Source organism: Coregonus lavaretus (assembly GCF_964263955.1).
Source record: "Coregonus lavaretus genome assembly, chromosome: 23".
Classification (NCBI taxonomy): Eukaryota; Metazoa; Chordata; class Actinopteri; order Salmoniformes; family Salmonidae; genus Coregonus; species Coregonus lavaretus.
The window spans coordinates 24,238,127-24,251,395 of record NC_140010.1 but is presented as its reverse complement, the minus strand read 5'-3'; the positions used below and the strand labels follow the sequence as shown (position 1 = coordinate 24,251,395).

The 13,269-nt window shown below is 42.5% G+C and overlaps 1 protein-coding gene across 1 annotated transcript in view; it reads left to right on the top strand.

Annotated features, from left to right (window-relative positions):
- LOC311098782 (astrotactin-1-like) overlaps positions 1 to 13,269 on the top strand; it is a gene marked incomplete at both ends in the record, with an annotated part of 287,871 nt that overhangs the window by 68,478 nt on the left and 206,124 nt on the right. Inside the window, one exon of the mRNA XM_084139347.1 lies at positions 4,575 to 4,730. Coding sequence (XP_083995473.1) covers positions 4,575 to 4,730 — 156 coding nt within the window. The remainder of the gene's footprint in view (positions 1 to 4,574; positions 4,731 to 13,269) is intronic.

The following is a 13,269-nucleotide window of genomic DNA, read 5'->3' as shown; positions in this document are numbered from 1 at the left end:
CCAGGGCTAAAGCTTAGCCCAGGGTTAACAAAAATATGGGATTAGCTAGCCCAGGGCCAGTGTTAGCCTAGGGCGAAGAACAATGCAGTGTGAAAAGCCCTTTTGTATCCCTCATTTACTCAAGTGTTTCCTTTATTTTGGCAGTTAACTTTATGTATGCACATGAAGTGAAATTAATCAGTTAAACTTAAAGGTTATAGAAAGAATTTAGTAATTTGGTCCAACACAAACAAATGTTTTTGGCAGTGTAGGAATGATGTAATTCTCTCATGCAACTGCTACAGTAATAGTGTAATGGATATTACATACGACCAAAGAGCTAATCGTGTAACTACTCTACTTCTATTTTGCTACTATTTATATTTATCACACTTGCTACAGTATGTTTTCACTGTCTACCTCCAATAGGAGGGAATACAATAGAAACAATGCATCAGAGATAAATTATTCAGAATCATTCAATATTGTCTAAGTCAAATATCATACACATTTTTGGCTTATTGGCTATTTTAAATGTACTCATTCATTCACAATCATTTGCTTTGGAAATATCCTCATTTGTAATCAGTGGACCTTAGAATTAAAAACACCCCCAGAGAAATATGAACAGCAATGATTTGGAATACCCACAGAATTTCAATTAGCACAAGGCATACTTTTCCAAATTTAAGAAATGACATTCTAGATTGTGCTGATTGGTTTTGAGATTGCGTCTTGTTTCGAAGACTAAATGAAACTCCCAGGAGGATATTGAAATTGAATAATTTCATGTGCTAAACTACTTTAGATAAGGCAATAAACTACCTCAATAAAAGCCTCTCTCAATATTATTGGTAGTGGACAGAAGAAATACCAGCCCACCAGCCAATGAAATGTTGTCTAGTTGTGACAGGAAATTATGTATTATAAACTGACTTGTTCTGGCTGTAGCTATTCTGTGTGAACGCTATAGTCTGTAGGAAAAACAAGAAGAGGGGATAAAGTATGTAGCCCTATAAGGATACAGTTGAAGTCGGAAGTTTACATACACTTCATTAAAACTTGTTTTTCAACCACTTCACACATTTCTTGTTAACAAACTATAGTTTAAGTCGGTTAGGACATCCACTTTGTCATGTAATTTTTTTTTTCTCCAACAATTGTTTACAGACAGATTATTTCACTTATAGTAAACTGTATCACAATTCCAGTGGGTCAAAAGTTTACATACACTAAGTTGACTGTGCCTTTTAAACAGCTTGGAAAATTCCAGACAATGATGTCATGGCTTTAGAAGCTTCTGATAGGCTAATTGACATAATTTGAGTCAATTGGAGGTGTACCTGTGGATGTATTTCAAGGCCTACCTTCAAACTCAGTGCCTCTTTGCTTGACATCATGGGAAAATCAAAATAAATCAGCCAAGACCTCAGAAAAAAATTGTAGACCTCCACAAATCTGGTTCATCCTTGGGAGCAATTTCCAAACACCTGAAGGTACCATGTTCATCTGTACAAACAATAGTATGCAAGTATAAACACCATGGGACCACGCAGCCGTCATACCGCTCAGGAAGGAGACGCGTTCTGCCTCCTAGAGATGAACGTTCTTTGGTGCGAAAAGTGCAAATCAATCCCAGAACAACAGCAAAGGACCTTGTGAAGATGCTGGAGGAAACAGGTACAAAAGTATAAAAAGTCTACATCCACAGTAAAACGAGTCCTATATCGACATAACCTGCTCAGCAAGGAAGAAGCCACTGCTCCAAAACCGCCATAAAAAAGCCAGACTACGGTTTGCAACTGCACATGGGGACAAAGATCGTACTTTTTGGAGAAATGTCCTCTGGTCTGATGAAACAAAAATAGAACTGTTTGGCCATAATGACCATCGTTATGTTTGGAGTAAAAGGGTGTGCCTTGCAAGCCGAAGAACACCATCCCAACCGTGAAGCACGGGGGTGCCAGCATCATGCTGTGGGGGTGCTTTGCTGCAGGAGGGACTGGTGTACTTCACAAAATAGATCATCATGAGGAAGGAAAATTATGTGGATATATTGAAGCAACATCTCAAGACATCAGTCAGGAAGTTACAGCTTGGTCGCAAATGGTTCTTCCAAATGGACAATGACCCCAAGCATACTTCCAAAGTTGTGGCAATATGGCTTAAGGACAACAAAGTCAAGGTATTGGAGTGACCATCACAAAGCCCTGACCTCAATCCTATAGAACATTTGTGGACAGAACTGAAAAAGCGTGTGCGAGCAAGGAGGCCTACAAACCTTACTCAGTTACACCAGCTCTGTCAGGAGGAATGGGCCAAAATTCACCCAACTTATTGTGGGAAGCTTGTGGAAGGCTACCCAAAACATTTGACCCAAGTTAAACAATTTAAAGGCAATGCTACCAAATACTAATTGAGTGTATGTAAACTTCTGACCCACTGGGAATGTGATGAAAGAAATAAAAGCTGAAATAAATAATTCTCTCTACTATTATTCTGACATTTCACATTCTTAAAATAAAGTGGTGATCCTAACTGACCTAAGACAGGACATTTTTAATTTGTTTTTATTGTTTTTGTATTTAATTTTTTATTACACACACACACCCACATACATACATACATACATACATACAGTGGGGAGAACAAGTATTTGATACACTGCCGATTTTGCAGGTTTTCCTACTTACAAAGCATGTAGAGGTCTGTAATTTTTATCATAGGTACACTTCAACTGTGAGAGACAGAATCTAAAACAAAAATCCAGAAAATCACATTGTATGATTTTTAAGTAATTAATTTGCATTTTATTGCATGACATAAGTATTTGATCACCTACCAACCAGTAAGAATTCCTGCTCTCACAGACCTGTTAGTTTTTCTTTAAGAAGCCCTCCTGTTCTCCACTCATTACCTGTATTAACTGCACCTGTTTGAACTCATTACCTGTATAAAAGACACCTGTTAACACACTCAATCAAACAGACTCCAACCTCTCCACAATGGCCAAGACCAGAGAGCTGTGTAAGGACATCAGGGATCAAATTGTAGACCTGCACAAGGCTGGGATGGGCTACAGGACAATAGGCAAGCAGCTTGGTGAGAAAGCAACAACTGTTGGTGCAATTATTAGAAAATGGAAGAAGTTCAAGATCTCACCTCGTGGGGCATCAATGATCATGAGGAAGGTGAGGGATCAGCCCAGAACTACACGGCAGGACATGGTCAATGACCTGAAGAGAGCTGGGACCACAGTCTCAAAGAAAACCATTAGTAACACACTACGCCGTCATGGATTAAAATCCTGCAGCGCACGCAAGGTCCCCCTGCTCAAGCCAGCGCATGTCCAGGCCCGTCTGAAGTTTGCCAATGACCATCTGGATGATCCAGAGGAGGAATGGGAGAAGGTCATGTGGTCTGATGAGACAAAAATATAGCTTTTTGGTCTAAACTCCACTCGCCGTGTTTGGAGGAAGAAGAAGGATGAGGACAACCCCAAGAACACCATCTGAACCGTGAAGCATGGAGGTGGAAACATCATTCTTTGGGGATGCTTTTCTGCAAAGGGGACAGGACGACTGCACCGTATTGAGGGGAGGATGGATGGGGCCATGTATAGCGAGATCTTGGCCAACAACCTCCTTCCCTCAGTAAGAGCATTGAAGATGGGTCGTGGCTGGGTCTTCCAGCATGAGAATGACCCGAAACACACAGCCAGGGCAACTAAGGAGTGGCTCCGTAAGAAGCATCTCAAGGTCCTGGAGTGGCCTAGCCAGTCTCCAGACCTGAACCCAATAGAAAATCTTTGGAGGGAGCTGAAAGTCCGTATTGCCCAGCGACAGCCCCGAAACCTGAAGGATCTGGAGAAGGTCTGTATGGAGGAGTGGGCCAAAATCCCTGCTGCAGTGTGTGCAAACCTGGTCAAGACCTACAGGAAACGTATGATCTCTGTAATTGCAAACAAAGGTTTCTGTACCAAATATTAAGTTCTGCTTTTCTGATGTATCAAATACTTATGTCATGCAATAAAATGCAAATTAATTACTTAAAAATTATACAATGTGATTTTCTGGATTTTTGTTTTAGATGCCATCTCTCACAGTTGAAGTGTACCTATGATAAAAATACAGACCTCTACATGCTTTGTAAGTAGGAAAACCTGCAAAATCGGCAGTGTATCAAATACTTGTTCTCCCCACTGTATATCTCACTAGATCAGGATATTTAAGCCTCCATATATCTACTAGTTCTAATGTATCCATGACATTCACGATTTCCTTAAGAGCATGTGGGTGATTGTTTGTGGTGTGATTTCCTTTACGGTCCATTGAGCTATTTAAGACAGGACATTTTTACTAGGATTAAATGTCAGGAATTGTGAAAAACTGAGTTGAAATGTATTTGGCTAAGGTGTATGTAAACTTCTGACTTCAACTGTATACTTTACTGTGTAGCGCTGATTCTCATTATTTTAAAGCTATTGTACCCTCAGAATGGCATGCTAATTTTTCATGTTTTAATCCTGTTTTAGTGGGTTTATGCTACATCTGTCTTGTTTCTCTCCCTAATTTTGATTGTTCTATCATCATCAGGGAGTGACAATACAAAGTTGTCCCTAATGAACAAGTACAAGGACAACATCATAGCCACCAGCCCCATTGACAGCAATCACCTGCAGCAGAACACTCTCCTCCCCCACAACACCTCCACCAGTCAACGCAAACAACGTCTGTCCAGCAAAACCCGAGGTGAGTCATCCATCGATCCATATCCACTCCCATTCTGACCATTGTATGTTCTCTGCAAGTAAAGGACAAAACACACCATGCAGACACATGGCTAGAAATGTGGCCGCATCTTGTTAGTGATCACCTGCTGAATGTCGACGAACAGTGCCGATAATGTATATTTGTCGGGAAATGAACAGAACAATGACAGCCTTTAACTATTTATAGGCACAGTGTGTTTTGTCCTTAAAGGGATACTTCAGGATTTTGGCAATGAGGCCCTTTATCTACTTCCCCAGAGTCAGATGAACTCATGGATACCATTTTTATGTCTTTGTGTCCAAATGGTATCCATGAGTTCATCTGACTCTGGGGAAGTAGATAAAGGGCCTCATTGCCAAAATCCCGAAGTATCCCTTTAAGAGACTGTAAAAAAAGAGGGCATTGAAAAAGAGGGCATGTCATTCTGAAATGAGACCCCAGTATGTTCCGTTGACCCTGATCATAATCCACTTTGCTCCATGACTGACTAGTGTGAATAGTTTATTTTCTGGTTAGAAAAGCAATTCTAGTGTGTGGGATGTTATAGAGGATTCAAATAGCAATGTCACGCTAACCATCTAATTGAGCATGTAGTGGTAGCTAGTGAACTAAAGAGCTGTTGTGTAAAGTAATTTTACAGTTATGAAATATTAATTTGTGTCAACCACCATTTCCATCTCATTTTGAGAATTGTGAGAAACACACGACTCTGGTTTCAGATAGAAGAGAGTGGGGTTAGAGTCATTCCAAAGGGTTAGTTGAGCCACCCCTTGTTTCTAGGAAGCCATACAAAATTGAGCAAATATTTAGGAAGAGGTCATCATTTCATGAAATCTGCGAAGCAAGAAACCACATGAAAAAAGTGGTAAGCAAGTTAGGTCCAATGAACGGATTTTCACAAAGTCAAATTAATTTATTGTGTATCTAAACCAAAGTAGATCGTTTTCAGACTGTTTTATAGATCAGTTGGGGTCTCTATAAGCTACAATATGAGGTCCTAAACCTAGCATGAAAGTGTACTGTAGCTGTGGGCTAATATTGTCAAAATGGTTGCTTTGGGGTAAATTGTGCCTTTTGGCTAGGGGCAAGTTAAGCCAATGACTAATCAATATACCCCATACAAATGATGATTACATTTGGTCAGTTTTATGCATATACAGTGCTTTCACAAAGTATTCACACCCCTTGACTGCTTTTTTGGTCACTGGACTATACACAATGCCCCATAATGTCAAAGTGGACTTATGTTTTTCTAAATTTCTACAAATTAATAAAAAAATGTAATCTGAAATGTCTTGATTCAATAAATATTCAACCCTTTGTTATGGCAAGCCTAAATAAATTCAGGAGTACAAATTTGCTTAACAAGTCACATAATCACTTGCATGGGCTCACTCTGTGTGCAAAATAATGTTACCATGATTTTTGAATGACTACCTCATCTCTGTACCCCACACAAACAATTATCTGTAAGGTCCCTCAGTCGAGTAGTGAATTTCAAACAGAGATTCAACCACAAAGAGCAGGGATGTTTTCCAATGCCTCGCAAAGAAGGACACCTATTGGTAGATGGGTAAAAAATAAAGCAGACATTAAATATCCCTTTGAGCATGGTGAAGTTATTAATTACACTTTGGATGGTGTATCAATACACCCAGTCACTACAAAGATACAGGCGTCCTTCCTAACTCAGTTGCCGGAGAGGAAGGAAACCTCTCAGGGATTTCACCATGAGGCCAATGGTGACTTTAAAACAGTTACAGAGTTTTATGGCTGTGATAGGAGGAAAGTTAGGATGGATCAACAACATTGTAGTTACTCCACAATACTAACATAATTTACAGAGTGAACAGAAGGAAGCCTGTACAGAATAAACATATTACAAAACATGCATCCTCTTTGCAACAAGGCTAAAGTAATATTTTAAAAGCAATTAACTTTTTGTCCTGAATACAAAGTGTTATGTTTGGGGCAAATTCAATACAACAGCATAGTGGTGGCTGCATCATGTTATGGGTATGCTTGTAATTGTTAAGGACTGGGGAGTTTTTCAGGATAAAAAATAAATGGAATGCTAAACAACAGGCAAAATCCTAGAGTAAAACCTGGTTCAGTCTGCTTTCGACCATACACTGGGAGATGAATTCCCCCTTCAGCTGGACAATAACCTGAAACACAAGGCCAAATCTACACTGGAGTTGCTTACCAAGAAGAGAGTGAATGTTGCTGAGTGGCCGAGTTACAGTGAGAAAGAGCTTGAAGAATTTTGAAAATGATAATGGGCAAATGTTGCACAATCCAGGAGTGGAAAGCTCTTAGAGACTTACCAAGAAAGACTCACAGCTGTAATCGCTGCCAAAGGTGCTTTTACAAAGTATTGACTCAGGGATGTGAATAGTTATGTAAGTTAGATATTTATGTATTCATTTTCAATACATTTGCAAAAATTTCAAAGAACATGTTTACACTTTGTCATTGTGGGGTATTGTTTGTAGATGGGTGAGAAAAAATTATGTTTAATCCATTTTGAATTCAGGCTGTAACACAACAAACTGTGGAATAAGTCAAGGGGTATGAATACTTTCTGAAGGCACTGTATATGCATAGTATTGAAGACAGCTTGCATTTGTGTGATTAGTCAAGTTCAAATGATGAAAAATGCCATCCTCAGTTGTGTTCACCCCCCTCTAGGCAACAATTGAAGTGTTTTCTTCCCAGGCACTATCGCTGGGATATGAGGTTACACCAGGGCCCGAACCTATGTTAAAAGTGTTAAATAAAAGAACAAAGTGTAAAAAATGGGTCCCTAGGCTTACCCAGTCCCTATGCTCAATTTACCCCATACCCAATTTACCCCAAACTGTAATGTTTACATGCATTCTGATTATTTCCAGGGATACACAACATCCTGATATATATGTTGAAATCTTGTTAGAAAGAATACTATATTTCCTTTGACGTAGTGATGCTGAATGTAAGAAATGGCTCAACATACCCCACTCTCCCCTACTGTTGTTTTGGTTGCAAAACCTTTTTTGCATTCCTGTGTTCATGTACTTTGTGACTTTCTCAGAGAGCCTAGGAGAATGCTTCCTTTTCTATCTGATCTTGGTTGAAAACCTGTATGGTGGATATACCCCTGCAATGTATTTTTGCTTAAATCAAAGCTCGCTGGTATTCTTGAAAGCCTGTTGGGCAAAACAGAAGTCAATTAGCTGATCACTTTCAGGACAGAAAATGCTAAAGATCCAATCTGTTTGCTAATTCAATGGCAAATAAAAGCATACCATGTCCGCAAAATGATCCATTGGCTCTTGGCTTCCCCCAGACTATCTGTCGCTCAGAGTTATGAGCAGCCTTTGGTTTTCTGCTCTCTGAAAGCAATCTCTCACAGCCCTACAGCCCGCTCTCAATCAGATTGCCGCCTTCAGAATTAAACATACACTATTTGCATATTTATCTCATTCATTTAGTTAAATTTGTTTATTTGGAACACCAGAGGACAAAGAACAATGAAGGACAACTGTAAATGCATTATCATTTCATCTGCTCTTTATCTGATCCTCTTGTGACAACTTCTTCTCTCCACAACAAACCCCTCGGTGGTTCTATGTACAAAGTGTACACAGTCCAGTAAATCGGAATTGGAAAGACTTTTCCCGAGGTCATTTTGCTTCATCTGTTGTTTTTGTTTGGACATCTATTGTTTTTGTTTTGGAATCCGAGTGATAAAATATGCACATGCACATGTAAGGTCTTTTTGATATTCTCAGTGGACATTTAACAGCGTTTAGTATTGGGGGAAGCTTTTGCGCATCAAATGTTGATGCCTAACTCAAATGTGCTGCTAAACGTGTATGGCAAGCCAAACAGCGAGGTTGGGGTAGCTGTCTTTGTCACAGCTGTTGTCTGTTTGGTGTTTGTTGTCTGCTTCAAGGAGCCCTTGTCTTGTTATACTGAACTTGTTATTCATACCGGGAAATTGAAGTTTTAGTCTCAAAGCATCCTTACTCTACCATTTTAATTGTAGCATACGTAAGGGATTCTGCCATACAATTATTCCACATAATATTTGGAACAACAACCCCAAAGATTAAGCTGTCTCTGAATTTGGAGTCAGAAGTCACAATAGTTTTTGAATGTTAAATATTCTCATCTGTGTCCCAGCGGTACTTCTCATGCAATCACCTGATCTTTTTACACGTTTTGGAGTCACTCAAGTGTGCTTCTCTCTACAGTTGTTGTGGTTACAAGCCTTTTGTCAGATTTATATTGGTAGTACTCCTGTGGGTTCTTGCACCTCTCCCCAGTGATTGTCATTCCAGTGTCATTGTCGCTGCTGCCAAAAGTCCTCTATATTTATTGAGATCCGGACCCCAAAAGCTCATAACAAAATAACTGTGTTGTAAGAGGTATTTGCACCTGCAGTGCATGCCTAGTGCTAAGCTACATCATGTGTTGAATGTTTAAAAGAGCCCATTTTTATTCGTTGCCATAGTTCTTTGCACCTTGCCTAATTGTTGAGGCTAACACATTATTTTCAAACTGCAGCATTCGATTTGTTGTTAATTCCTTGAAAGGTGCTTTAATTCTTCTTTGTAACCTAGAAAAAAACTAATTGTATCATCTAAGTGTCATTTGGAAATTTGTTTCACCTCCTTTCATCATTATTGAACTCCTTAAGAAAAAATAGTTTTGTTAGGAATTGTTATGAGGCATAAATGTTTGTAAAATAGTTAATCGTTGGCATCACTATTGTTTTTTGTAGTTTATATGCTCCCTGTGAATATTGTTATCAAGGCAATGTCATTCTGCTGAAACAGTGCCTTAGTAATTCCATCTTGTACATGAAACACCTTGTTCTTTACAGTACTTTTCAAGACAGAGCTTCCACTTTGTCAGATCTTTATGCTTGCCAGAGACGTTTTTATTCACCCTTTGTATTGGATAACCTTTTGTGGGTTAATTAAAGGCAATGTCTTGGTTTGGATTTTTAATGCTATTGTCAATGAGCAATTCAAAATGAAGATAGTGGTGCTAGGATTTCCAGCTGAGCCAGCATAGCTTTAAGCTTTGATGGATTTGTCTGCTTACTTTGTAATAGCAAGACCACTAAAACTTGTGAGAAGAGCTATAGCACATCCTCTTTAAATGATAGGTTTCAATGTTGTCACGCTCGTCGAACAGAGAGGACCAAGGCGCAGCGTTGCGGGTGAACATATTTATATTTATTTACTAGATCACACGATCAAAACAAAGAACGAAACGTGAAGTCCTTCGATACCAAACCAAAAGGAACAAGAAACCACAAAACACAAAGTGCAAGACAAGCAGTTAAATATGGCTCCCAATCAGAGACACCCAGCTGACACTCGTTGCCTCTGATTGGGAGTCACTCAGACCAACATAGAAAATTAAACATAGACTTACACACCCTGGCTCAACATAACATAGTCCCCAGAGCCAGGGCGTGACAGTACCCCCCCCCAAAGGCGCGGACTCCGGCCGCGCCAAACAACCACAACAGGGGAGGGACCGGGTGGGCACTCCGCCTCAGCGGCGGATCCGGCTCCGGACATGACCCAGGCACGGGTTGTGCTGGACTGACGACGCACACCCCTGGCTTGATGCGTGGAGGAGGAACGGGCCGGACCGGGCTGACGAAGCGCACCCCTGACTTGGTGCGGGGAGCAGGAATGAGCCGGACCGGGCTGACGACGCGCACCACTGACCCAGTGCGGGGAGCTTGGACGGGCCGGACCGGGCTGGCGACGCGCACCACAGACTTGGTGCGGAGAGCAGGAACGGGCCGGACAGGGCTGACGACGCACACCACTGGCTTGGTGCGGGAAGCTTGGATGGGCCGGACTGGGCTGGTGACGCGCACCACAGACTTGGTGCGGAGAGCAGGAACGGGCCGTGCCGGACTGACGACGCACACCACTGGCTTGGTGCGGGAAGCTTGGATGGGCCGGACTGGGCTGGCGACGCGCACCACAGACTTGGTGCGGAGAGCAGGAACGGGCCGGGCTGGGCTGTCGACGCACACCGTAGGCTTTGTGCGTGGAGCAGGGACAGGCCGGGCTGGGCTGTCGACGCACACCACTGACTTGGTGGGAATGGCAGGAACAGGCCGGGCTGGGCTGACGACGCGCACCACTGACTTGGTGGGAATGGCAGGAACAGGCCGGGCCGGGCTGATGACGCGCACCACTGACTTGGTGGGAATGGCAGGAACAGGCCGGGCTGGGCTGACGACGCGCACCACTGACTTGGTGGGAATGGCAGGAACAGGCCGGACCGTACTGGGGACACACACCACTGGCCCCACGCAGGGATCAGGAACGGGCCGGACCGGACTGGTAACACACCCCAGTACCTCTCGCCGTGCCTCCACACTTTCCCTCTCCTCTGTGCCCAGTGGCCCCCCTAACCTGGCGGCCTTCTCTGCCAACGCTTTGCACCGCTCTAACCCGTACACCTGCTGGCCCGACGTCGTGAGCCCCCCCCTAAAAATTTCCTGGGGGTCTCTCCTCCCTCTTGCCAGACTCGCAATCATCTCCTCCCACGTCCATCCTCTCTCCTCGTCACGCTGCTTGATCCAGTCGAGGTTGCCACGGAGATCTGCCAGCGATGGCTCCTGAACACGCTGCTTGGTCTGGTTATGGTGGTTTCTTCTGTCACGATCGTCTAATGAGGACCAAGGCGCAGCGTTGCGGGTGAACATATTTATATTTATTTACTAGATCACACGATCAAAACAAAGAACGAACCGTGAAGTCCTTCGATACCAAACCAAAAGGAACAAGAAACCACAAAACACAAAGTGCAAGACAAGCAGTTAAATATGGCTCCCAATCAGAGACACCCAGCTGACACTCGTTGCCTCTGATTGGGAGTCACTCAGACCAACATAGAAAATTAAACATAGACTTACACACCCTGGCTCAACATAACATAGTCCCCAGAGCCAGGGCGTGACAAATGTTCATGTTTCTACCAAAACACAGTCATTTGCGTCAATTGGATTCCAATGTAGCCTATATAGCCTACTCAAAACAATACCCTATTATATATGCTATTTGCATAATGCCAAAGCCATAATCTAATGGCTTCAATGAGATAATGATTATGAACATTTATTAGTTTATTCTCCCTTGCGTTGTACCAGAACAGCACCATCTTCCACCTCTGTAACGGATAGTGGATTTAAAGTCATAATATGGACTGACACAAACTGTATTATCCCCCTACTGAGGATACATATTCTACGGCCCAGTCTTATCATGCATCTATCTTCCTGATGCAGCATAATGAAAGCATTTGTCCTGTGCTGTGCTGGGTAGGATAAACATAAAAGTACTGCACTATGGGGGAAATTCAGACCAGAGATACGCGCGTAAATTGAACTTTATTACATTTTTCTCCCCAATTTCGTGATGTCCAATTGGTAGTTACATTCTTTTCCCATCGCTGCAACTCCCGTACGGACTCGGGAGAGGCGAAGGTCGAGAGCCATGCGTCCTCCGAAACACGACCCTGCCAAGCCGCACTGCTTCTTGACACACTGCTCGCTTAACCCGGAAGCCAGCCGCACCAATGTGTCGGAGGAAACGCCGTTCAACTGGCGACCGTGTCAGCGTGCATGCGCCCGGCCTGCCACAGGAGTCGCTAGTGCGCAATGGGACAAGGACATCCCAGCTGGCCAAAGCCTCCCCTAACCCGAACCACGCTGGGCCAATGTTTTAATCATATTCCACAAATTTTCCTGTTTCCTTCAATTTGTAGGCAATAGCTTATGATAAATATTATTAGCCACTACCTGTAGCGACTGTTAAATAACCATGTGTACTCCTGAGTGGCGCAGTGGTCTAAGGCACTGCATCGCAGTGCTAACTGTGCCACTAGATCCTTGTTCGAATCCAGGCTCTGTCGCAGCCGGCCGTGACCGGGAGACTCATGGGCGGCGCACAATTGGCCCAGCGTCGTCCAGGGTAGGGGAGGGAATGGCCGGCAGGGATGTAGCTCAGTTGATAGAGCATGGCGTTTGCAACGCCAGGGTTGTGGGTTCGATTCCCACGGGGGGCCAGTATAAAAAAAAATATGTATTCACTAACTGTAAGTCGCTCTGGATAAGAGCGTCTGCTAAATGACGTAAATGTAAATGTATTTAACTGCCAATTTAGTGTTCTATTACATTGTTTGATTTAGCCTACCTTTATTAATTTCCTATGTAAAAGCTGTCACGTCCTTGTGGTTGTGGCTGAGGGTCAAGTAATAGTGGATACTATTTAATGAAGGCCAAATACAAATTGTAGTAAAAAATAAATCGGGACATGTAGGATTATTAAATCATTATGGAGCTCATTTATGGTGCTCAAACCGTTACTTTGAACTTGATGCACGGCGCAAGACTTGGCACTTGCTATCACACAGTTCCGTGATCAATGCGGGACATTAGGGTATTATAATTATATTGTAAGCTACACTACTTCCATCGTCAAACCACTTTTTTTTG